This window comes from Protopterus annectens, chromosome 2.part2 (assembly GCF_019279795.1).
Source record: "Protopterus annectens isolate FY-2018-M chromosome 2.part2, PAN1.0, whole genome shotgun sequence".
Classification (NCBI taxonomy): domain Eukaryota; kingdom Metazoa; phylum Chordata; order Ceratodontiformes; family Protopteridae; genus Protopterus; species Protopterus annectens.
Genome location: NC_056730.1, coordinates 438,759,283 through 438,786,502, shown reverse-complemented (window position 1 = coordinate 438,786,502; position 27,220 = coordinate 438,759,283). Strand labels below are relative to the sequence as shown.

General features: G+C 42.7%; 1 protein-coding gene across 1 annotated transcript in view; it reads left to right on the top strand.

Annotated features, from left to right (window-relative positions):
* The window catches only part of UTP15 (UTP15 small subunit processome component), a 1,055,146-nt gene that overhangs the window by 122,897 nt on the left and 905,029 nt on the right, over positions 1–27,220 (top strand). The window contains exon 3 of the mRNA XM_044063945.1: positions 4,529–4,621. Within this exon, the coding sequence (XP_043919880.1) occupies positions 4,529–4,621 (93 nt within the window). The remainder of the gene's footprint in view (positions 1–4,528; positions 4,622–27,220) is intronic.

Sequence of the window (27,220 nt, the reverse complement as noted above, 5' to 3'; positions counted from 1 at the left end):
ATGAAGTAAAGCTTTGTTATGTATTATAAAAATACCGTTAAGAACAAAATTTTGCTTTACTTACAATTCACTATTTCCTTCCTCTTCCTCTCTCCTAAATGTTCTTTGAAGTATATGCCGTACGTCTTGTCTTTAATGTTTGAAAGTCCATACAAGTTCAAAACAAGGCTTTAGTGATCTGTCATGGTTCAGAAATGTAATAAGTGCTTTGTATTCCCACATTTATTAATCCGTTTCCAAGGTGCTGATTTTTTTTCCTGTTTGACCTCCATCTCCCAAATCCAACCGCTGGTTCATTTCCAGTATACTTGTACTCTTTGGTCTTCAGCTCCTGTGTTTTTTTCTATCTCTGAAGCATTTTCCTTTAGAACATCGGGAACGGTTTCACTGGCATAGTCTTAAGGGCTTTATTATCAGAAGAATAGGAAGTAGAATACCCTCTGTTTGATGGCTCACTTTTTGTTGAACTAACTGCTATTTTCTTCTTGGCATGTTCTGCATCAAAGAATGATTTGTGACAATCAAGAAAAAAAATATTAGCTGGATACAGCAGCTTGAATCTCACACCTGCTTGTCTACATTCTGTGATTGCTAGAATAAATTTACTTCTATACTGCATGGTGTACAGAAAGTAATCATTTCTCACAAACACTCTACTGTCTCCCACTTTAGTACTTTGACCTTCTGCTACAGTTTTGTCAGAGTCAACTCTTCCTGCTGGTAGGATTGCATCTTTATTATTAAAGTTCTGAGCTGTTTTCTCATAGCCAGGTTTGGAGCATACACACAAGTGCCCTTTCACTGAGCAACGCCTGCTGTGGATTACCAGTCCAGTTACTTATTTGTGTTTTGGTAAAATTAATATAGTCTATTTCTTCCTGTTTCTCTAGTACAGCAGAAAATCTAAAGTTTTCCCTTTACGGTCTGTCCTCTACTTATACCATTTTTTTGAAACATCTCTTCTTGAGCAGTCTCGTACTCAGCCAACCGTTTCTACATTTCAATCTCTTATTTTTGCTGTTGATCTGAATATCTGTTTAAAGCTTCTTCCATTTTTTATAGCATTTTGTTATTCGAGTTGATTTACTCGATCTGTGTTTTATTTTAATAAACTGTGAGCACATTTGACTTATGTTTTCCTTAGATTACTGAAAGTCGTGTCTTGCACCAAAGGTGGAGCTTGAACTGCTTTTTTGCTTAATAGCTGCAGGATTTTTCCCGGCCAGTGTTTTCTCTTCACCTTTTGTGATTGTTTTTTTTTTTCAGATTCTCTATATTCCCTTTTTGCTGGATTCCAGGCAGTGTGCTTACTATCCAGTGACTGAAATTTACCCAGAAAGACAAATTTACTGGCTCTGTTTTTGGAGTTCCTGTTTTCAGGGTGGGAGAGCTGAGATTAAGTTGTTACTCTGTGCAGCCATCTTGGAAGTATGTGCTTTACCTTTTTAAGTAATAGAAGTGTCTAAAATTTTACTGGGTAAAAGGAATACAAGTCTCCCTGATTGCACTTTCTAAAAGAAAAAAATATTTGGACTATGTAATCCAGCACATTGATGATTGTTACGTTTTTTCATCTGATATGCCTGCCCCTTGATAATGTTTCATATGAATTGTTGACCTTGGTTAGGCACAAGCATAGGTAAATACAAGGCCAAATCCTTGGGTAGTTGCTATGGGTTGATGTTGCTTGAAACAGTTTCCTGATTCAGTACAAATAAGTTGTCCTACTGGTCAGAAGGGGGGGGGGGGAGTAAAATGTTAACTTCTAAGAACTGAAAATCCAGACCAGAAGTGTATCCCTCACTGGTAAGATCAGACCATAAACTGATCTCACTGGATATTCACATCCCGACCCCACCCCCTGCCCAGAAAACCACAGTGAAAAACTTCTCTAAAGCAAATTTCACACTCCTCAAAACCGAGGTGGAATCCTTCAAAGCCTTCGGGCCTGTGGAAAATACGGCCCAGACCGCAGAATCCTTTATAAATGCATTCTATGAACACCTTCAGGAATGCATGGATCATGCAATCCCAAATAAAACCAAGACCCAATCCTCCAAAGGCAGATGACCTGTCTGGTGGACCCCAGCCATAAACAAACTATACAATAGAAGGAGGAAGCTACTACATGATAGAGCAAAATCCCAAAAAGGGAAGGCATCTCTGATCAGTATTGGCAAAAAACTAAGGGCACTCATAAAATCGTCAAAGGCCAGCTTTGAGAGAAAAATTGCACAGGACACTTAAGGATAATCACAAGGCTTTCTTTAGTTATGTTAGGAACCTGGGTGGGAATTCCCAGATATGCTCAGAATTAGTCCAAAATGACAAAAAATACACTGATCCCACAGACATTGCCAACATCCTAGCTGACAGGTTCAGCGCAAACACCCCCCCCACCACCAAAAGGGCAAATATCTATCCCAGCAGAGTGCTGCCCCCCTGACATCTCAGATGCTCAGGTGGGAGCCGCCCTCTCCAAAGCAAAAAACACAGCATCAGTGGGACCAGACGGTGTCCCACGCTGCGTCCTACATGACCTCAAAGAAGAGCTAAACCCAAACATAAAACTACTGTTCAATCTCAGCCTTACTACAGGCTATGTACCCAAAGAGTGGCGTACAGCAACAGTGGTCCCTCTCCACAAAGGTGGTGCCTCAACGGACCCTGGAAACTATCGCCCCATAAACCTGACTAGCTTGGTCTGCAAAGCTATGGAAAGGATCATCATGGACCTCATAAATAAAGATATTGGGGACCTACAGACACTGGATCCTACCCAGTTCGGCTTTGTTAAGGGCAGATCCTGCCTCTTAAACCTGGTTGACTTCTTTGAAACTGTCACCAAGGCCATTGAAGGGAAGGTGGTCCACACAGCCTATCTGGACCTCGCAAAAGCCTTCGATACAATACCCCACTCAGGCATTATAGATAAGCTCACCAGCTTAAATATAAACCCCTATGTCACTAGATGGGTTGCAAACTGGCTCAAGGACAGAACTCACATGGTTAGAATTGCTGGAGCCATGTCAGACTCCAAACCAGTTACAAGTGGCGTCCCACAAGGCTCAGTCCTGGGACCTCTCTTGTTTGGTATATTTCTCGGAGGTACAGGCCAACACGGAAGGACTGTGGCTGACCAAGTTCGCAGATGACTGCAAACTGGGCGCCATAATCGACTCTCCAGCCGACACAAGCATCCTCCAAAAGGGCCTCATAGAAACAGACAACTGGTGCCAGAGCCATGGCCTCAAGCTAAACGCCAAAAAGTGTATAGTCATCCCTTTGGCAAAAACAAAGTGCCCACAAATTGCCACATAGGTGGTAATCCATTAAGTACAGAAGAAGTAATTAGGGACCTGGGGACCCAAGTTGATAGCAATCTCTCATTTGACAACCACGTGGCCAAAGTGGTTAGAAAAACATTTTATGTAGCCCACCTAATCATGAAGGGATTCACATCTAGATTAGGGGAGGTCATCGTGCCTCTTTACTCATCCCTCATCAGGCTCAAAATCGAGTACGATGCCCCTTTTGGGATGTACCTTACCAAACACCTGCAGCAACTGGAAAGACCCCAAAAGTACCTCACCAAGAGGATCAAAGGGCTCAAACAGATGCCATATGCTGCCTGGTTAAAGAAACTCCAGCTCTACTCAGTGGCATACCGCCTGCTCAGAGGTGACCTGTGCCTGACGTATAAGGCCATGTCCAACCCGGAATTAATGGACATGCTGCACCTCCGAAAATCCAAATCCCATCGAGCTACACACTCGAGAGACTTGAACCTCAGCACTGAAATAAATAGGACATGCTGGAGGGACAGATTCATAACCCAGAGGCTCCCTTCACTCTGGAATAAAATCCCAGTCCAGGTTAGACAGAGTCCCTCATTGACTCTCTTCAAGAGGAGTCTTGATGAGTGGATGGGAGATCGTAGGTTTACCCCAGGTATCACTTCTGTGTCACTGTTAGACAGAGGCACAGTATACTAACCTCGAAAACGGGCATAGCAAAATTAATTTAAAATGGGTGGCGAAAGCCAAACATACTCTGGCTAGGCTTATAAATGCCCTAGGGCAGATAGCCTAGTATGAACCTATATTAAATGTGTATCCAGAGTTGTAAGCAAAATATTTACCCGTTGCACCTCTTAATGAAGAAATGAGATAAGCTGCTGAACTTTGAGCATTGAAGTAATGATAGATTCTGTGTAATACGGGTTTGCCGTACTGATTTTTGAATTACTTCAGGACTGATACCAGAGGAAAAGGTGTGGATGAAGTAGAACATTTACAGCTGAAATTCTGTGTTTGTTTTGACTGATGTTTACTTTGTGGAAGTCGCAGCAATATCACAAATAATAGCATGTGTACTGAGGTTATGTAGTCTGTTGAGCGTGTAAGCAGATATGCCCCTCTGCATTTAAGATTAAACACATTTGAGGATGTTTTGATTCAATTTTAATGTATAGCTAAAATTTATTTCTTCTTTCAAAACTTTCCAACATATTTTTTTCATTTTTTAGACCCCAGTTCAAATAAAAGAGTTTGGTGCAGTTACAAAAATTGATTTTTCTCCACATCTTCCATACAATTATGCAGTAACAGCTTCTGCAAGGGTAAGTTATTTTTTTTTAAATTCTGTAACAGTCAGCCATGATGTTGCTGTTTTATTCTGCAAAAAGCTTGCCCTGTGGGTATATACTGAGAAATGGGTAATTTAGCCATGAACTCTGTAACAAGGCTTTGAGCCATTAGGATTTTGGGAAAAGACAAAATGATTAATTTTGACAGTAGAGGGTTGCAACCGCCAGACTTGCAGTAAATTTTGTGGAGTAGATATAGATTGGCTTTGTCTATTTTCCCACTCCTTCTATAGAAGCTGATGTAAACAAAGTATAGTTGTTAATGTAGAAAGTCATTGTAGAGCACAGGAGGTCTATAACATACTGATAACATTTGAATTTTTCAGACACTGTTGATAATAGACTGTGCCAGTGTATTCAGCTCTCTTTTTGAAGTAACTCATCTGATCAAACTGTATAAAATCTTATCAAGTCAGGCATGAACTTGCATGCAAGAGTTTGTAAGCCAAATCCTGTAGGATTTATCCCCATAGTAAGTTTTAAAGGTTCAGTATTAACTGCTGTTCTGATTTGAATCTAAGAGTGCAGTCCAGTCTCCTATGTCTCTCTCAGAAAATCATTAGTACATCTGCATTTTCTGTGATTTGTCTTTTAAGCTTGCCTGAATCTAATTTGTTTGTCCAGGTTATTCTCCTGTAACAAAATAAGAAATTATCCTGCTCAGCTTTATATATTTAACTCAAAAGCAGGCACATTTATTCAAGTACCAGAAAGCAAAATTAATCAGTTTTCTCCATCTCCTAGTTATTAGTTTCGAAGGATGCTCTACATGAGAAACTGTGATAAATTGAAAAAAAAATTCCTTTTTCTTTCAAATGAAAGATGCAGGAGGAGGGAACTAAAATGGAATAATTGTTTAGTAGGTTAAAGTAAAAGAAACTGCATTTTACTCACATTTGTAGTTAATTATTTGAAAGAAGATGTGTACAGTTGTGTATATAATTGTATTTACTTTTGTAAAAAATGTACTGCAGTTTAAAAGTGAAACTGGACATTTCAACAATGCATGTACTTGCACAATCATGAAGCAAAGTCTAATGCTCACTTAACCACCAGTTCACCAGAAGACGTAGATGTATAACCACAAATGGAAAACTAAAACCAAGTGATTTACCTTTTCTTGTTGTTATTACAAAACATGTCCAGGCAAACGGTCTGTGCTCCAGTGGAATTAAAAAATGATGAAATACACCATATAATGTCCTTTGCCACACTTGTTAAAACTCAAACAGTATAACATCAAAAATAAAAAAAAATACACATTTATAGCAGCACTTGAATAGTAATCCTCTCTAGCGGCTCGACTTTACAGCCTTTACAGAGTATACTTTTGCTCACCATGCCTCACCTTGTGTACTGTATTCCACAAATAATTATACAATTAAATACAATTAGTCCCGCCTGTTAAAGAAAACATTTCCAGTGACATTCCCATTTAACCCTATTGGGACTAAAGTTTTGACATTTAAAATCCTAACAGATTCCATTCTCCATAATTTTTGCTTTATATCTAAACCATAAAATGGTTTAACTTGCCCTAAAATTATAGCTTCTAAGCCTATTGTTTCACCACTGCGAAACTCCTTAAAATGTAATGCCACTGGGCTTTCTTCCCTATTTTTTCTAATGTCCCCTAAATGTTCCTTCAGTCTGTCCCCAAAAGTTCTTTTAGTCTCCCCTATATACACTTTACCAGAGGGACATGTATGTCCATACACTATTCCTGTACTGTCACAGGAATATACACCCACATTAACAATTTTTTTCCATTGATTTTGTCAAAGCCTTGTACAGCAAACTGACAGCAACTGCGCCTTCCACGAGGGAAGGTGCCTTGCATTGATACCTCCTAAACCTGTATTCATTGAAGGAAGCTGGAACCTTCCATAGACTAAAAATCTTTAATACTCCTTCCTGTTGTATATGAAAACATAGGGAACCCATTTTCTTATATTTTTAAGAGATTTTATTTTTTCCAAAATGCCCCAGTGGCATTTTACCAATTGAATAAGTTTTTCAGAAAAGACTGTATATTTAGTTACAAAAATTATTTTTTGTGTTTCATGATTTTGTACCAACCTTGTATGGATTCTATCTAACCATTTTGCCTGTTTTTTACTTTTCCTTTACTCTCTTCTACAAGCTTTACATTATAACTCCTATCTAAACACATTTGTACTGCCTTACTTATTTCTTTATCACTATCATTCTTTTCACTGCACAACCTCTTGATTCTTAAAAATTCTCCATAAGGAATGGATCTAATTGTGTGTGTGTGTGTGTGTGGGGGGGGGGGGGTTGACAGCTGACACCAGGTAAAATATGACTAATTTCCTCAAACTTTCTATATATATCTGTTTGAATTGTACTATTCGTAGTCCCCATTAATGTTATCTCTAAGACGTGGACTTTTTCCTCTTTGAATTCCATCAAATTTGATATTATAATGGCTACTTTCTATTTCTTGGATAAAAGTTTCCACTTCATCCCACCCGCCTTCACATATAAAAATCAAATCATCAATGTATCTAATATTTTAAAACATATATATATATATTTTTTAATTTATTATGGATACATTTGATGTGAAGTTGTTCAATCTCGCCGTTCATTCTTTACGGATGGGTTCGGAGCCGATCCATCAGCTCCGGTACGGCCGTATACAAAGCTTGAGGTCTTCCAGTAGCTCGAGGCCAAGCCCCTATCCCATGATGCACTGTGAATGATCTCAGATCTAATTTGCTGCGGCATCTGATTGAAGGTTCCAGTGCAAGCTCGGGCCAGTACTTTTTTCAAAACTCGCATATTAGCAGTTATTTCTTTAATATTGTTATTAAACTCTCTTAAATAGTTTAGTTAGGTAGTTCGTGTTATAGCTTCTTAAAAGCTCCCCTTTCCCATCTGTGATTAGTAATTTTTCATATATCGGCCTTGTTTGTTTTGGCCTAGCTTTTTTCTCTTCTGCTGTAGTTTAGTATTTCTGCAGATAGATATAGATAGATATGTAGATGATGTATAGATATAGATGATGTATAGATATAGATGATTTATACAGACTATATATATATATATATATATATATATATATATATATATATATATATATATATATATATATATATAATGTGTAGCCTTTCCTATTGTTGGCCTTTTGTATTTTAGCCTAGTTTAGTAAATAGTAGTTAAACTTAAAAATTATTATCAGGCTCGTTTTTTCTGTATGTGAAGTTCAGAGCCTAGTAGCTTTCTAATTTTTGGTGTTACTTTTTTTTAGGCCCCTTTGTGTATGTGTGCTGTTGGAGCCTAGGGTATTGCTGAGTAGCTTACTATATTTGTGTTACATTTTTCTTAGGCTCCTTGCATGTGTGTTTTGTTAGAGCCTAGATAATCTGCTGTGTTTTTTTTTAGTAGCATACTGGCGGATGACAAAGATAAACACCCAAAGTCTGGGTTTAAAAAGTGTCCAGACTGCGGTCAAAAAATGTTTGCTACGGATGGACATGTAACTTGTGTTTACTGTTTAGGAGATGCCCACTTACAGGAGTCTTGTGCCATTTGCCATTCTTTTTCTTTGAGAATGCTACTAGAGAGGAAAAGGAAATTGGTAGACAGGGGCTCGTTAAAGCATCCCTTTTAAGAGGCTTTGAGTGACCAGGATGTGGCCAGGAAGTCTTCCAAGTCCTCTAGATCTCCTAGGGAATCTAAGGACTCTAAGCAGTCTAAGAAATCTAAAAAGTTGGAGGATTCTACAACATCAGCTCCACAGACCTTGGAGCCGACTGTCTTTTCTTTTCCGAGCCGACCCACAGCCTTGGAGCCAGTATCCAAAAGACCTTTATCTCCATTGCTTCAGTCGGCACCGTCGGTGCATTTTTCTAGGTCTTCTGTCAGCCTCTCGGATTTGGATATGGATCGATTGGTGCAGAAGCTTTTACAGGCCTTGCTAAATTGTTGTTGGCTCTGACCCAAGCAGCTTCGGAGCCGAAGACCACTACTCCTGACTTAACTACTCCTCCTCCAAGCCGTACCGAGCCTCCGGAGCCAGAGGAAGCAGACTTGTTGATCGTGGAACCAAGACCTACTCCAGTGTCCTCTGCTCCATCCACTCTGACGTCCTCTGCACCGACTGGGGACTCTAGGAGCCAACACTCTCCAGTCAGATCCAGGGATGATAGTCGGGCCGACTCTTCCTCTCGGGGCTTTGGCTCGGATGAGCTCTGCTAGCATGATGGGTTGGTGGTTCTTTTGGGTCCATCGAATACTTCACATCAGAGACGTGGTGCCTTTGAGGCCATGAGGAGAGCCTTGTCCCCAAGGCATCCTCGACTATAGGCCTTGCTTCCTCATCCTCCAAAGCACCCGTCTGCTTCCATCGTCCAGAATAGGCATAGAGACCCAGAGCCTCAAGTAGCCCCACAGGGTGCCCCCTGATCTTCCAAGACCTCCCCGGAGGTTCCCACTGAGGAGTTTCTCGGGAAGAGATTGTGCAAGAGGAGACACCTGGACTCCCCACAGGAGCCTTTAACATCTCACACTGACTTGGAAGAGTCAGAAGGGCCCCTGCGGTCCCCCTCTGAGGATATCTCCTTTGCTGAGATACTCTAGATCCTTAGGCAGACAGGTGATTGGCAGTCCAGTAGCCCTACTGAGGATGAGTCATTTCTCCTGAAGGCTTTCGGGTCTCAACCCTCCACCTCTTGGGTGTCTCCGCCCTTTGATGAGCTCATGCAGTTGGTTTCTCGGAGGGTGTGGGAGTCACCAGAGTCCATGGAGCCTGTTCCTGCCTAATAAGTTTATATCCGCTCCATCAGATAAAACCTTCTTGTCTAAAGGAGTCCCTGTTGATGCCATGGTTGTGGCAGCGGCCACCAAAAAGGAAATGTCTGAGACTTTCTCGTATATTCATCTTTCTAATAGAGAGTCTAGGATCCTGGATAGATATGGGGAAAGCATGTTTAGTTCAGTGACTTTTACTCTCCGTTCGCTGAACTACTTAACCCATTTCACTAGATTGCAAAGGACTTGGGAGATGCTCTTCAGGATACTGTAGCTGCAGGGGCTTCTGACAAAGTTGCTGCCCAGCTTGCTACCCTAAATTCTATTGTCAACTCATCCATGTGTCTTGTATATGCAGCTGATGGAACGAGTAGGGCACCGGGTACAGGAATCACTCTCCGAAGACATTCCTGGATGCTCTTGTGTTCCTTCGTGGAGCCCTTTAAGTCTTCCTTCGTAAACACCCCTTTTTATGGCTCATCACTTTTTGGGCCTAAAATGAAGGAAACTGTGACCAGATGTGAATAGGAGGGAAAGACGCTGATTGCCATCTGAGTCTGATGTTCTTCATCTCACATTGCTGCAGTCATAACCTGTGGGTAGTCCGCTGTCCTCGGTCGGCCCGAATACCAAAGAGTTAGGCTGGCGTCGGTCATGGTCGCTCAGATCTGATGTCAGTACGCCATGGTATTAAAGCGCATGACCGACGTCATATCCTCAGTCTTTCTTGCCGCATGGTCCGAAGCAGAAGCAGCGTTTGCAAGTGCCGTTCGGCGTTCTGAAATTTTCGTATTCTGAGTTTCAGACCGAAAACCAAGTTGGGCTAAGTACCCCGTTGGGGAATATTTTTGTTTTTTCTTGCCTCAGTTAATTCCGGATGTCAGAAAAAGTGAATAATTGTATTTCTTGTGGGAAACAGATACCGCATAGGGATTACCACTCTCTCTGTATTCCTTGTTTGGGGCCTGAGCACGACGTAGTCGGGTGTCGCTTTTGTGCTAGATTTAATAAGCGCACCATTAAGCGTAGGTTAGATTGCGCTAGGCTTGTCTTGAGCGGTGTAATTACAATATGCCGTCGGATCCTCCGACGCCCGCTACCGCTAAGAAGCGCAAGGAAAAATCGTTGAAGTCCAAGCAGGATGAGTCGTCCGTTCCGGACGCCGGTTCTTTAGAAACTACGGTGGAATCTGTGGATCCAGCCGAGGTTTCAGCTGAGTCTCAGGGGAGCCGTTAATTTTGCAAGATGTGGCCTCTCAGGAGTCGGGTCAGGCTGAGGGGACCTCTCAGGCTGCTGTACTCCCTTCTTTGCATAAGGTGGTTAGGCCTTCCCCTTCTGCCTCTAAGGTACCCTCCAAGGTCAGGCCTGGTTTGTCTTCCTCTGGTGTCAGTCCTAGTTCTGCAGGTTCTGTACCTAAAAAACACATGCTAAAAATGGCAGAAGATTTGATTTCCTTAATCAGGGGTTCTATGCCCCCTCCAGATAAGAGGCCTAGGGTGGAGCCAGAGGTGGAAGGTTTGGAACATTTTTCAGATTACTCAGAGTCTTCGGCTGAAGACATTCAGGATTTTCCTCCTTATTCTGATTCAGACGCAGAGGTTTCCAGTCCTTCTGCTTCTCCAGAGGATTTTTCTTTTTCAGAAACCCTGCATTCTATGAGGGAGCATTTTAAATGGGAAGGTCAGGATTTCTCAGATTCCCGAAAGAGGCTTAGGGAATGTTTGTTTTTACCACAACATCGGCCCTTGGCTATACCTCCTGTTTTGGATGTTGTTCAGGATGTTTTCTCTGAGGCTTCCCTTAATCCAGACTCTTTGCCTCCTGCGCCAGTTAAACCAGATAGGTATTACAGAGTGCCTGAGGCTCATAAATATCTGTATAAGAGCCCAAGGGCTGACCCAGAAACTATTAGCCAGGGACCTAAGGGTGTCAGGGCTTCTGTTGTAAAGAATCCAGTTCCTATGGATAAAGATTCTAGAGCTTTGGATAGGTGGGGTAAAGAAGTGTATACCTCTTCCACTCTAGCTATGAGGGCTTTGAATTGCCAGTTTCATATGTTGAAGTACCAGAATTTTCTCCTTACTCAGTTAAAATCTAAGGTAGATGCTTTGGCAGAGGGCATAGAGTGTAAGGAATTACAGGATTTGGTTCATGCCTCTGATCAGGTGGGTAAGCATTCTTTGCAGTGTGGTTTCGATGCTTTACAGGCTTCTTCCAGGGTGGCTGCCACTGGATCAGTTATTCATAGGCACGCCTGGCTTAAGGATCAGAACTTGTCAGAGCATGTTAAAGCTCGAATTTTGGATGCTCCTCTGCAGTCTGAAGTTTTGTTTGGTTCTCCTGTGGAGTCAGTCTTAAAGAAAATGGAAGACAAAGCTAAGTCTATGCAGACTGTTAAGGAATTTTTGCAGGTGCAGCCCCTAACTTTAGCAGAAATTGGCCTACTAAGGGATGGGCTTACCCTTCTTCTGATTTACAGTCTAGGGGCAGATCTCGACGTGGTAGGGGCAGAGCTCAGGGTTCTTTCAGGCCTAGAACGTGGAGTTCCCCTGCACAGTCTACAGGTGAGGGCAGGGGCCAGTCCTTTCGTAAACAGACCCAATGACCTGCATCTTCAGCTGCCAGATCCTTCCTGTCTGGCAGCTCCTCTGGGAGGAAAGTTGGCACTCTTCAGGCAAAACTGGCTTTTAGTCACCCAGGACAAATGGGTGTTGGACATTATAGACCGAGGCTACAAGTTTTATTTCCACACATTGCCTCCTTTCAAAGGCATGCCAGACGTTCCTCCTCAGCAAAGGGTGGAGGCTCACAAACAGATTTCTTTACTTCTTCAAATGGGGGCTATACAGCAGGTCCCTCTGTCAGAAGTGGGCCTAGGATTTTATTCTCGCCTGTTTCTTGTACCAAAGAAAGGAAACACTTGGAGGCCAATTTTGGATTTATCTATCCTCAACACATACCTGGACATTCCAAAATTCAAAATGTTGACTTTGCAACAACTTCTGCCTCTGTTGGGCAAAGATCACTGGATGGTAACTCTGGATCTCAAAGAGGCTTATCTTCATATTCCTATCAGGCCCAGTTGCAGGAGATTCCTGCGTTATCGGGCTGGGACTTTACATTATCAGTTCTCTGCATTGCCCTTTGGCTTATCTACTGTGCCCAGGGTGTTCACAAAGGTTCTGGCTCCGGTGATAGCCTTCTTAAGGTTAAGAGGAATACAAATTTATCCTTATTTGGACGACTGCCTGATTCTTGCTCAAGACAAAAACAAGCTACTTCACCATCTACAGTATGTTATGGCAGTGTTAAGGTGCCTAGGGTATTCTGTGAACGAAACTAAGTCCAGTCTAGTACCCTCTCAGGAAATGTGTTTTCTGGGTGTGAGACTGAATACAGCCTCCCAGATGGCTTTTTTGACCCCGGACAAGCAAAGAAATCTTACACTTTACTTCCAACAATTGTCTCTACGGTCCAGGCTGACTGCAAGGACAGTCCTTCAAGCCTTGGAGTTCATGGCATCTTGTATTCTGGTGCTTCCCAATGCCAAACTGCATATGAGGAAGCTACAATGGTATCTCAAAAGTGTATGGACGCAACACTGCCACGATCTGGACACTGTCATTCAGATAATACCTTGCATTCAAAAGGAATTTTTGTGGTGGGCTCAGGAATGTCACCTAAACAAGGGACTCTCTGTGACCCGACCAGAGGCGAGTCAGATCTTAACGACAGATGCCTCAGACAAGGCTTGGGGAGCACACCTCAATGGAAAATGGGTTCAAGACACGTGGCCTGCCAGACTTCAACATTTACATATCAACTTGAAGGAGATGTTAGCAGTCCAATTTGCATTGATGGCTTTCAAGGATCTACTTCACCCAGGACACGTGTTGATTCAAACAGACAACACAACTGTCATGTGGTACATCAACAAGCAAGGGGGAACCCATTTGTACCCTCTTTGCAGGCAAGCTATGATTTTGTGGGAGACTGCTCTCAGTTTGCACCTCACTCTTCAGGCAAGGTTTCTGCCAGGAGCACAGAACTCCTTAGCAGATGTTTTGAGCAGACAGATGGTGGATCCCCACGAGTGGAAGTTGGATCCTCATGTATTTCGACAGTTGACAGTGATATGGGGGACTCCAGACATAGATCTGTTCGCTTCTCCACTAAATTTCCAGTTGCCAAAGTTTTGCACAAAGATGTTTCATCCAAAAGCTTGGAAAGTGGATGCTCTATCATTCAGTTGGAACAATCTTCACGTCTATGCCTTTCCTCCACTGCCTCTCCTTCCCAAGGAGCTCTTGAAGGTCAGACAGGACAAGCCCTCCATGATTCTAATAGCTCCAGATTGGCCATGGCAGCACTGGTACCCTCTGCTGAGGAGTTTAGTACGGGAGCCTCCTTGGCCTTTGCCATCAATTCCACACCTTTTGTCTCAGGCAAGCAATCATTTCCTCAATGTCAGGATACAGTCCCTGCATCTGACAGCCTGGCATATTCTGTTCTAGACCCTGGAGGGTCGCAGCTTCCCAAGTTTTGAATGTTATTTTGGAGGCCAGAAGGCCTAGTACAAGGAAAGTTTATGCTGATAAATGGAGGAGATTTTTTATTTGGAGCAAAGCAAAGAGCTTTGATGTTTCCAGGCCTAATTTGAGTGTTTCACTTCAATATCTTACAGAATTATTAGACAAGGGTTTGTATTTCTCCTCTGTAAAAGTTCATGCTGCAGCCATTTCTGCTCACTATGACTGTGACCCGCCATTATTCTCTCATCCTTTGTTTAAGCAATTCCTTAGAGGGGCAAAGAACATAAGACCCCCGCGTAGAGCTCCTACTCCTTCATGGGATCTCAATTTTGTGTTGGAAAAACTTACTTTACCTCCTTTTGAACCTGCAGCTACAGCTGAGTTGAAGTTTTTGTCTTGGAAGACTGCTTTTTTGTTGGCCATTACGTCTGCTAGAAGGGTATCTGAATTACAGGCTCTAATGGCAGTTGAACCCTTCCTGATTTTTCATAAGGATAGAGTATCTCTGCGTACTAACCCTACTTTTATGCCTAAAGTGGTTTCAAATGTGGCCTTGAACCAATCTATTCATTTGCCTACTTTTTATGCTGATCCCCAAAATAAAGGGGAGAAAATTTTGCACACTTTGGATATTCACAGGCAGTTGCGTTATTATTTGAGCAGGACTAAAGGGTTCAGACAGTCTCAACAGTTATTTGTTTCTTTTGCTTTGGGCTCTCAGGAAACCTGTTTCAAAACAAACTATTTCTAAGTGGATTGGCCATTGTATTGCTTTTGTTATTCTCATCATGGTAAGGAGATTCCGGCTGGAATCAGACCTCATTCCACTAGGGCTACTGCCACTTCTACTGCTTTTTAAGGGGTGTAGCTACTAAAGATATTTTGGAAGCAGCTACTTGGAGTTCAGTGCACACTTTTTCTAAACATTACCATCTCCCTCTTTATTTCAAATCTAGGGCTGGGTTTGCCACTGCAGTCTTACAGGGCATGTTAGCAGCTCCCAATGCTTTATGATTTTGCCAACCTCCCTTTACCTTTGCTTTGGGATTCTACCCACAGGTTATGACTGCAGCAATGTGAGATGAAGAACATAGTACAGTTTTGTACCTACCATAAATGTAGATTTTCGAAGATCCACATTGCTGCAGTCCAATTTACCCTCCCTCCTTCCCCTCTGTAGTTTGGAGTGGTTGTATGGTTTGGGTTGTAAATATTGCTGTACATGGGTTTTGGAGGTTTTTTTCTGTTTTTGGCTATGGCCTTTCTTTTTAGGGCCTTCTGACATCTGGGGCAAGAAAGACTGAGGATATGACGTCGGTCATGCGCTTTAATACCATGGCGTACTGACGTCAGATCTGAGCGACCATGACTGACGCCAGCCTAACTCTTTGGTATTCGGGCCGACCGAGGACAGCGGACTACCCACAGGTTATGACTGCAGCAATGTGGATCTTCGAACATCTACATTTATGGTAGGTACAAAACTGTACTTTTTTCCACCCCTACTCGGCCTTATCCCAAAGGCGAGGAAAAATGTTGTTTTGGAAAGCCCAAGGAGCCTTTCAGGACACACGTGGTGAACCCCTCTCTAGGGGCAGAGGAGGGGGGTTAATAGTGGAAGACACCACCCTCTCGGCAGAGGGGGTCTGCAACATCAGGGTGACAGATCACTTCTCTGGTCAATCCTACCAGCGCTCCTGAAAGGAGGCCTGACTGTCCTTCTTTGGAGGCAGTCGGGGGGGGGGGTCGCTTATCGTTTTATCCAGACGCCTGGCAAGAAATAAGAAAGCTGGGTACAAAGTATCATTTCCTGAGGGTACTTCATACCATTTGCCACACCCCACCCCTGTCCATAAGGAGAATCCTGGACGTTCCACCCAGTTATAGGGAACAAGCAGAGGTCCACAAGTTGCTAGAAAAAAAAGTCATCCAGCCAGTCCCAGCAGACCAAACAGGATACGGAACTTACTCAAGGTTCTTTTTGGTTCCAATGGGACCAGATGACATCCCGGGCTGTGTACTACATGAACTACAATATGAACTGGCACCTCACCAAAGTGTCATGTTTAATCATAGCCTCACCTCAGGTTTCGTGCCCACTGAGTGGCGCAGAGCTGCAGTTGTCCCACTCCACAAGGGGGGATCCAACTTGGATCCCGGAAACTACTGTCCCATCAGTCTGACGAGACTTATCTGCAAGGCCATGGAGCGTATTATTATGGAACTTATAAACAAAGACATTGGCAACCTTCAAACACAGGACCCCACCCAGTTTGGGTTTGTGAAGGGCCAATCTTGTCTCCTGAACCTGATTGATGACTTCGAATCAGTCTCCAGAGCCATGGACAAGGGTAAGGTGGTCCACACAGCCTATCTAGACCTCACAAAGGCCTTTGACACCATCTCCCACTCTGGAATCGTAGGTAAACTTACTATGCTGGGCATTAATCCCTACGTCACCCAATGGGTTGCTAACTGTCTTACTGATAGAACCCACATTGTAAAAGTAGCCGACTCCAAATCCAGCTCCAGGCAAGTGACAAGTGGATTACCTCAGGGTTCAGTCCTGCGACCGCTCTTGTTTGGCATCTACTTCTCTGAAGCACAGGCCAACACTAAGGGACTCTGGCTAACAAAGTTTGCAGATGACTGCAAACTGGGAGCCATTATTGAATCCCCAAATGATGTGGATACTCTACAAAAGGGCCTTACAGAAACAGATGCTTGGTGCCAGAGCCATGGGCTCAAGCTCAATGCCAAGAAATGTATAGTTATCCCCTTTGGGAAAAAACATGTACCCGTGAATTACCATATAGGTGGCAGTACACTAAACACCGAAAGTGTGATAAGAGACTTAGGGACACATGTGGACAGTGGTCTCACCTTTGATAACCACATCGCCATAACAGTCAGGAAATCCTTCTATGTGGCACACCTCATCACTAAGGGCTTTTCATCCAGAAAAAAGGAGGTCATTGTCCCACTGTACTCCTCCCTCATTAGACCCATTATAGAATACAACTCCCCGTTTGGTATGTACCTCTCAAGACATCTGCAACAACTGGAAAGGCCGCAGAAATACCTCACTAAAAGAATCACAGGCCTAAAGCAGATGCCATACTCTGACCGCCTTAAACCCCAGCTATACTCTGTCACATATAGTCTACTCAGAGGTGATCTCTGCTTAACATACAAGGCCATGTCAGACCCAGAGCTGTTGGACATGCTACACTTAAAGAAATCCCAATCCCTCAGAGCCACAAGCTCCAGGGATCTAAACCTTGTCATCACAATAAACAAAACATGCTGGAGGGATAGGTTCCTGACGACTCCCCAGATTCTGGAATAGATTGCCCATACATGTCAAGCAGAGTGCCTCTTTGGCCCTCTTCAAAAGGAACCTTGACGATTGGATGGGAGAAAGGAAATTCACCCCGGGGATCACGTCAGTCACCCTGCTAGACAGGGGTCCAGGGAAGTAAATAGTGTGGGAAGAAATAGTCAGGGAATTGTTATGGCTAGGCTTGTATAGACCCTAGGGCTGATAGCCTAGTACCAACCTATGAACCAAAGAAACGGGACTGGAGTCCCATTTTGGACCTCAGCAGACTCCACCAATATGTGAAGAAAGAGAAGCTCCAGATGGTCACACTCCAGTCTATACTTCCCTTTTTAGGGAAAGACAACTGGATGTGCTTGATAGATCTCAAGGATGCATACTACCACATAAAAATGGCCAGGCCATCCAGAGATCGCCTGCGTTTCCGGCTGGGAGCCAATCATTAGTTTTTAGCCCTGCCGTTTGGTCTCACTACAGCCCCCAGCGTGTTCAAATGCATGGTAGTGGTCACAGCTCACCTGAGGCGTCTAGGATTCCAGGTGTTTCCGTACCTAGACGATTGGCTCTTTACCGCCACCACCAGACGTCAACTGATTCAGGCAAGGGAATACACTCTGGCACTCTGCAGTCATTTAGGCATTACAGTCAACTCGGAAAACCCTGCCTTGTCGCCATTGCAGCATATCGTTTTTATCAGGGCAGAGCTAGACACTTCAATCACTACTTTACTTTAAGACTACCAATCGAAAGAATCTTCCTTCTTCGTCAGCATGTCAGCACATTGATATCGAAAGACAGAGCACCAGCTTCAGAAGTTCTGAAAGTATTGGGTTTGATGGCTGCAGCAATCTTAGCCATACCATTAGCAAGAATGCATATGCAGATTCTTAAATGGCGGCTGTTCACTCATGGTCTTACCAGGAACTTCCAATGGATCATACGATTTTGATTAAGAGCTCTTTCAGGAAAGATCTCCAGTGGTGGTTGACGTCTCTTCACATCACCATAGGACGCCCCTTTGTTTTACCCCTCCAGTAGCCACTGTGACCACGGACGCTTCCCTGATAGGGTAGGGTGGGATGGGACATTTTCAGGGAAAGACTGCCCAAGGCACATTGACAGATCAAGAGTCACATTTGCATATCAATGCTCTGGAGATGAGAGCAGTACTCTTGGCGTTGCAGTACTTCCAGGACTCTCTTCCCCTAGGAACAATTGCAATTCAGACAATATATTAGTAGTCTGGTACTTGAACAAGCAGGGGGGAACCAAGTCTTACTCCCTTTGCCGAGAAACCCTCAGAGTTTGACAGTGGGCTGTTTTCCTCCCAGCACTTTCTGTTGGCAACGCACATCCTGGGGAGATCCAATGTGATAGCAGACAAACTGAGCAGGGCAATCTTGTTGCCACACGAGTGGTCCCTCAAGAAAGAGATTGCGGACAGGATTTTCTGCAAATGGGGCCAGCCTTGCTGTGACCTTTTTGCCAGCCACATAAACACTAAATGCAGAAACTACTGTGCCCTGATTCCTCCTCCGGGAGAAGTCACGAGAGACGCACTCGTACACGATTGGCCCCCCGGGTCTCCTCTATGCTTTTCCACCAATCCCATTGATACCCAGAATTCTACAGAAAGCAAAATCCCTGGGAAGGACCATCATTCTTGTAGACCCTCATTGGCCTTGGCAGATTTGGTTCCCATTCCTTCAACATAATCTCTTGGAGGATCCCTGGATTCTGGACCCAGTTCCAGACCTTCTGACACATCCTTCGGGGGACCTCCATCCCATTCTCTGCAGTCACTGAAGCTGACAGCTTGGTTTCTCCAGTTCCCTTCATAGCCAGGCTTCATTACTTCTCTAGTGAGACAAAACAGATTCTTTTGTCTTCTCACAAGCCGTCCACTAGATTATATCTTGGTAAGTGGAAGAGATTTTCCATATGGGCTTCTAAACAGAACATTGATCCTTACCAAGCCCCCTTGAAATCCATACTAGAATTCTTGACTATGATTTTTAGTAAAGGAGCGGCAGCCGCAGCAGTTCGGGTTCAGTTGGCTGCTATATCTAACTTTCATCTCGAGATTGACGGGCTAAACATCCATGTCCCACAAGTTATCAATGGCCTTTCTCAAGGGAACTTTTTCATATGAGACCTCCAGTGAAAACACCCTATTCTCCATGGAATCTAAATTTTATGCTGTCTCGTATAATCTTTCCACCGTTTGAATCAATATCATCTTTTGACCTCAAATATTTGTCATGGAAAACCATTTTTCTGGTAGCTATTACTTCTGCCTGCAGAGTGTCAGAACTTCAGGCTTCATCTATCAGCCCTCCTTATTTGATTTTTCATGCTGACAGAGTATCTCTTAGGACAAACCCCTCATTTTTGCCCAACGTTTGTTCAGAAACTAATGTCAATCAAGTCATTGAGCTACCAGTTTTCTTCCTTAATCATTCCAATAAGTTGGAGTATATGCTGCACAAACTTGATGTTCACAGACAGCTCAGATTTTATTTGGATAGAACAAAAGATTTCAGGAAATCAGACCAAGTATTTGTTTCCTTCTCTGAAGCCAGTAAAGGTAGAACAGCAGCTAAAACAACTCTGTCTAAATGGTTATCGGATTGTATCACCTTTGTTTACTCAGCTGCTAATATACCTTTGCAACACAAGATTAAAGCTCTCTCATCCAGAACAGTTTGTACGTCCTCTGCATTCCAAGCCAAATTGCCCCTTGATAACATTTGTGCAGCCGCCACTTGGTCTAAACCTCATAATGTTATCAGGCATTACAAAGTTGATAAGGCCTCCAGGGACAGGGCTTCTTTTGAGTCTACGGTTCTGAAGAATGTGCTCCCGTGAGCCACCCGAGATTGATGGTGCTAGGGATGCTACCCATCAAAAGAATGAATGGCGAGATGCTACCCATCAAAAGAATGAATGGCGAGATTGAACAACTTCACATTAAGAAGTTGTGTACTCACCATAACGTTCCATGTGAGTTGTTCATCTCACCTTCATTCTTGCATCCCTCCCTCCTTCCCCCTCCTGGTTGATAGTTGACCTAGAGGTTGGTCTCATCCTGGTTGCTCAATTCTTCTTCCTTTCCATAGGAGGATAGCTCATTTATATAGTTATTGTACATGCAGCAAACAAGATCTAAGGTAGTTCACAGTGCATCATGGCATAGGGGTTTGGCCTCGAGCTTTGCATACGGCCGTACTGGAGCTGATTGATCGACTCCGATCCCATCAGTAAAGAATGAAGGCGAGATGAACAACTCACATGGAATGTTATGGTTAGTACATAACTTCTTATTTTCAAACATCCCCATAAAGAGGTTGGCCTACATAAGGGCAAAACCAGCCCCCATGGGAGTTCCCTTTAATTGCTTATACAGCTCTCCATTGAATTCAAAAATGTTATAACTCAAACAAAAACTAACCAATTCTAAAACATAATGAGTCTTAGGGGTATCTTTTAGAAAGAATAGCAGTGCTTCCAAACCATGGGTACATTCCATACTGGTGTGCAGACTTACTACGTCCATGACTAGGAAAAACATGTATCCTACTTCCACTTCACTGTCATTTGATTTTTTTAGATAAAATAAAGAATCTTTAATATATGAAGATAGTTTCTCTACTGCCCTCAGGAGAAACTGGACTAAATTATGTGTGAAGTATCCACAAGCTGATACTATGGGGTGTTCTGGTGGCTCCACCATACTTTTATGTATTTTTGGGATGCAAAAGAAGTAAGCCATGGTATTCTCCTTAACTGCAAGTCTCTTATACACATCTTCATAAGAAAAATACTTCAACCTTAATCCTTTCATCAATAACTCTTTTTATATATGGCTACTGCTTCTAAATAACTGTCCATTCCTACTAATACATATACATCTTTATTACTCAAATGAGTATATAATACATTTTTAAATATTGCATATAATTCAATACCATCAATTTGCCCCCTTTATCAGATGGCTTAAAAATAAGTTCTCTATTTTGACTAAATTTTTGTAAACTTAACCATTCTACTTTACTCAAATTGTATTTAAAATTATGTTTACATTTGTTTACCTGACCACATTCTTTTTCAACAGAGAATTGTAATGCATTTGAGAACTGCTGAATGCGGTCATCCCTACAAACAGGCATAAAATCACTTTTATACATAACATTTTCTGTATACAATTTACAATATGCATCCATTTCAAAATCTGAAACACGACTGAAATATTTTCCTCACTTAAATCAGATTCACTTTCAATACTGTCTTTATCACATAAGTTACCATTTCGGGCAAATGTTCTCAAATTCAATTTTCTAGCAAATTTAAATATTTCACATTTTAATTCATGAACCCTTGGCAAAGCCGTGGGTATAAATTTTAAACCCTTATTTAGTACTGCTAAGCCTGTTGCAGACAATACACAGTTTGATAAATTAACCACATAAGTCTCTTGATTTTATACTAGTGCCACTTGCCTCTCTTAATTGTCTGAGAATTGGGGTGGTATTCCTCATGACTGTCATGTCCATCATTTCTGGAACTTTTCTTACTGTACCTCCCTGGCTCATGAAAAGTCTTTGTTAGATAACCCGGATTTTCCACCTGCAGTAACCCTGGAAAATGATTTTCCTCCTCACTATCCCCGATAAACGAATCACTCCCTGCCGAGGAGACATAACCGTTGGCGTTTCTTCTTCTTCCTTCTTGTTGAAACCTCACACACTGACTATGTCTACGCTGATTAGTTGAGATTACGAACACCTGATTGCATTCGTAATCTGCCTCTCTCCAATTTGTCCTTCTTTCTTTCAATGAGTTCCTTCTCATACCTGATCAACTTGTCATTAAGTCCAGCTAGAAAGTTTTCCAAGGTTGCATTATTTGATTTTTCCACTATTTTCTGACACATCTCTTGTTTCCGTGATCAGCCTTCACCTCTTCACGTCATCTCTCTCTTTTAAGATGTTTACCCACTCTAAACTACACTTTTGAGCAGCAGCAACCCACTGGGTATGGACATTTTTATCTTCCCCATCCTCTAGATTAGATTAAATGGAGAAGGACTTTTTACAGCTCGAAAAACCCCGGGGCGTGATGTGGAGTTCAGTATATCTCTGCAGGCTAAGGGAGTTAAAGAAGACTGATGTCTCCTTGAATATCAGCTTTTCCACTCTGTCAAGAAGCCGTTGCCTCTCTCTTCTTCCCCATAGCACCAAAAGGATTGCTGACACGCTGACTCCTACTTTCACCCTGTACATTGAGGGATGATAGCGACACCTCATTCTGTCCTTGGGCAATTACTGCATTTGATTCCTGGGTTTGTTTTTGACCCAGCAATGTCTCCTCCAAAGCAGATAGCAAAAAATTATCAAGAGTTCTTTGAGATGCCTCTTGCGAGGTTTCTCTAAAATTTTTTGGCAGAAACTTAAACGAATCACTGGTCATTTTACTCGCTTAACCACCAGTTCACCAGTAGACGTAGATGTATAACCACAAACATAAGACTAAAAGCCAGTGATTACCTTTTCTTATATTTATTACAAAACACTTCCAGCCAAACACAGTCTGTACTCCAGTGGAATTAAAAATGATGAAATACACCATATAATGTCCTTTGCCGCACTTGTTAAAACGCAAACAGTATAACATCAAAAATTAAAAAAATACACACTTATAGCAGCACATGAATAGTAATCCTCTCTAGCGGCTTGGCTTTACAGCCTTTAAAGGGTATACTTTTGCTCACCATGCCTCACCTTATATGCTAGATTCCACAAATAATTATTCAATTAAATACAGTTAGTCCCGCCTTTTATTAAAGAATACGTTTTCTAATGACATTCCCTATTTAACCCTGTTGGGACTACAGTGTTGAACTTTAAAATTATAACGGATTCCATTCTCCATAGTTTTCTCTTTATATCTAAACCATAAAATGGTTTAACTTGCCCTAAAATTGTAGCTTCTAAGCCTATTATTTCATCACTGTGAAACTCCTTTAAGTGTAATGCCACTGGGCTTTCTTCCCTAGTTTTTCTACTATCCCTTCAATCAGTCTCCAAAAGTTCTTTTAGTCTCCCCTATATACACTTTACCACAAGGACATCTATGTCCATATACTGTTCCTGTGCTGTCACAGGAATATACACCCATATTAACAAAAAAAAAAAAAAAATCGAAGTCTAATGCTGCTTGGATAGATCAGCTAAATCAAAAGTGATTTCCTTACTTTGATTCTGTTTTGCTGAATCTTATCCTGCTTTTTGAAAATAGAAGTCTTGGGAATAAGAAAGCATTTTCTGAAATTTGGAAAGCAACAAAGCAACAGCCACTGGAAGTCTTCCTTTGAGACTTCTGTTCAAGCCAGTCACTTGCAAGAGTTGTTGCTGTGGCCTGACGGGACTCTCCAAATTATGGTTTGGATATAAAAGCCCTACATGGCAAGGGAGCTTGTATACATTTAACTAGAAGTTGGTAATTTTCAAGTTCAGATGTTCAGTATTTTTTTCTGAACATTTTCCGTGTCTCTGAATGCTTTTTATTTCTGTGCAGGTTATCAGTTACTTCTCAGAGCCACCTTCCTACTGAATAAGTACACTTTTATTCATCATAACTGCTGCCCACCACTGAAGAATTAAATAAAAGCCCCTATTCCCTTAGAAACTTTACTGGTGTAGCATTACATAGACAGCCTTTCATATGGGCATTTACAGCTGTTTTGGCATAATAGCCCCATATTTCTGCAACAATCTTTAGGGAAAAACTTGCAAGCATAAAAAGGCTAAATAGTTTAAAAAAGAAAATACCCTTAAAAATCATTTGTTGCAAGCAAAGATGTAAGATTGCTTTAGAAAGCATGGGTGACTGCTGTTTCAAACTAAACTTAGCTTTGTCAGTTTCAGACTTGCTTATCTTAGATGAAATACTGATCAAAGTCTAGTTCGTAGTTGCTTGCTTTTTATATGTATATACAGTAATTTTAAATTGTATATTACTTGTATAGGTAAACTCTAGCACTAATAGCAGTAAGGGTACTACAGCCAATTACTGTATTTAATGAATGATTATAATGGGGTACGTGTATATGTTGTATTTTTTTCTGTTGGGTGTATGTACTTAAACTAATTGTAAGTTGTTGCTTGAATGGCCTAGGCTGTGACTGAAAAGAGTTTTTGAATCAGAGCACCAGACTGGTTAAACGGTAGATAAAGAACGAATGACGTTTTGCGTGTATGTATTTATTTGCCTTTGATTATTGGAAAAAGTCCATCAAGGCAAAGTCGCTTTTTAGCAGATGCATTGGGAGAACTCTCCAATTAACATTTGTTAGCTTATGCTAATTGCATGTACAGCCTGTGATGATATGGGCAAGTGCCAGCATAGCTAGCTAGAGTTTTGTAAAGAATAATATATCCCAAAACAAGAAAATTACCTGAACCTTCCGGATTAATACCTTAACATCCAAGGAAAAATAAAGATACTTGAAAATATAAAGATGTAAGGCAGTACTATGTCACTGTGTAGTTAGGTGGCATTGTCTTACTGTGAATATACAACTACACAGGTGCCATAGTATTGCCTTACATCTTTATATTTTCTTTCTCTGATGAGCCCTTTCAGCATCCCTGAAGGGTTGCCCGGCTGCTCACCTCTGGAGGCAGTCGGGGGAAGAATTTCACTGTACCCAAAAGCCTGACAAAATTTAACGCAAGACAAATGGGTACGGTCCATTTATATCTGGAGGTTACAAAATTCCCTTCTGTCAGGCCCCCCCTTACTGTCAAGGAAATCCCTTCCAGATGTTCCACCCAATCTGAAGGACCAAGCAGTAATAGAAGTTTCAAAACTACTAGAAAGAGTCATTCAGGAAGTCCCGGCAGACCAACATGGATCCGGAACTTACTCAAGGTTCTTTTTGGTATCAAAAAAGACTGGGGACTGGAGACCGATTCTGGATCTCAGCAGACTAAACAGGTCTGTACAAAGAACAAAGTTTCGAATGGTCACGCTACAGTTCATTCTACCCTTTCTGGGTCAGGACAATTGGATGTGCTTGATAGATTTTCAGGACGTGCACTACCATATCAAGATGGACAGTCGCTCCAGGAGATTTCTTCGCTTCCGGCTGGGAGCCAGTCATTACCAGTTCAGAGCTCTGCCCTTTGCTCTCACCACAGCCCCCAGAGTGTTCATCAAATGTATGGCAGTGGTCACAGCTCACCTGAGACGTTGAGGATTCCAGGTGTTTCCATATCTAGACGACTGGCTCCTCACTGCTACTACCAGGCATCAACTTCTACAAGCCAGGGACTACACAATCACAATCTGCTCCCAGCTAGGCATTACAATAAACTTCGAAAAATCTGCCTTGTTGCCCTGTCAATCTATCACCTACATAGTAGCAGACTTAGACACAAGAAACATGTCCGCAAGGCTACCGCTAGAAAGGGTGTCTACAATTCGTCAGCAAGTACAAATTCTAATGCAGAGCAAAAGAATCCAAGTCAGGTTTGTCCTTCAAACTCTGGGTTCCATGGCAGCAGCCATTCTTCTAATCCCACTGGCCCGCTTTCACATGAGGATCCTTCAGTGGCTTCTGTTCACACAGTGGTCTTTCCAACAGCTGCCCATGTCTCACATGATCATGATTACAGACACATGCAAAAGGCACCTTTCCTGGTGGATGGTTTCCCCACTAGTGACTCAGGGCAGACCCTTCATTCAGCCCCCTCCGGTAGCCACAGTGACCACAAACGCCTCCCTGATAGGGGGGGGGCATTATCAGGGCAGGACAGTCCAAGGCACTTGGCAACCTCACGAGTACCATCTGCACATAAACGTCCTAGAAATGAGAGCCGTGCTCCTAGCGTTGCAAGCCCTTTAGGACCCTCTCCCTTCTGAGACCATTGCAATTCAAACAGACAACATGTCAGTGGTGTGGTACATCAACAAGCAGGGCGGAGCCAGGTCCTACCCCCTGTGTCGAGAAGCACTCAGACTGTGGCAGTGGGCGATTTTCCTCCCAATGTTTTCTGATTGCAGCGCACATCCCTGAGAGGTACAACATCATAGTGGACAGGCTCAGCAGAGCTATCCTCATGCCTCACGAGTGGTCTCTGAATCAGGAAGTTGCGGAGCTTATCTTCCACAAATGGGGACAGCCTTGCTGCGATCTTTTTGCCACCCCCTTCAACAGCAAATGCAGCAACTACTTCTCCCTTCTTCCGCTTCCAGGTCACTCACCCAGAGACGCTGTAGTCCACAGTTGGACTCAGGGACTTCTTTATACCTTTCCTCCGTTTCCCCTGATTCCAACACTCATACAGAAAGCAACATTGTTGGGTTGCAAGATTATCGTCATTGCCCCCTACTGGCCTCGACAAATATGGTTCCCGTTCCTGCACCATTGCCTTCTCGATCAGCCCTGGACTCTGGATCCGATTCCAGACCTACTGATTCATCAGTCAGGTGGGTTGCATCAATCCCTCCAAACTCTCCAGCTCACAGCTTGGTTGCTCCACTTCCAACCCTAGCCAGGCTTCCCAGCATTTCCCCGGCTGTGCGTGAGATTATAGTCTCCGCTCACAAGTCCACAACCAGAAAAACCTATGCTAGTAAATGGAAACGTTTTTCTTGTTGGGCAGAGGCTAGGAACGTAGATCCCTTTTCATCCCCAGTCCACGAAATTCTGGAATTCCTAGCATAACCTTTTCATTCCGGGTCCGCTTCTGCTACGATCAGGGTTCAATTAGCGGCCATTTGTAACTTTCATGTTGGTTTGTCAAATTCAGACATTATGTCTCATAAGCTCTGTAAAGCTTTTTTGAGAGGGACCACTCTCCTTAGGCCTCCAGTGAGAGATCCCCCTCCTCCTTGGGACCTTAAATTGGTACTAACTTC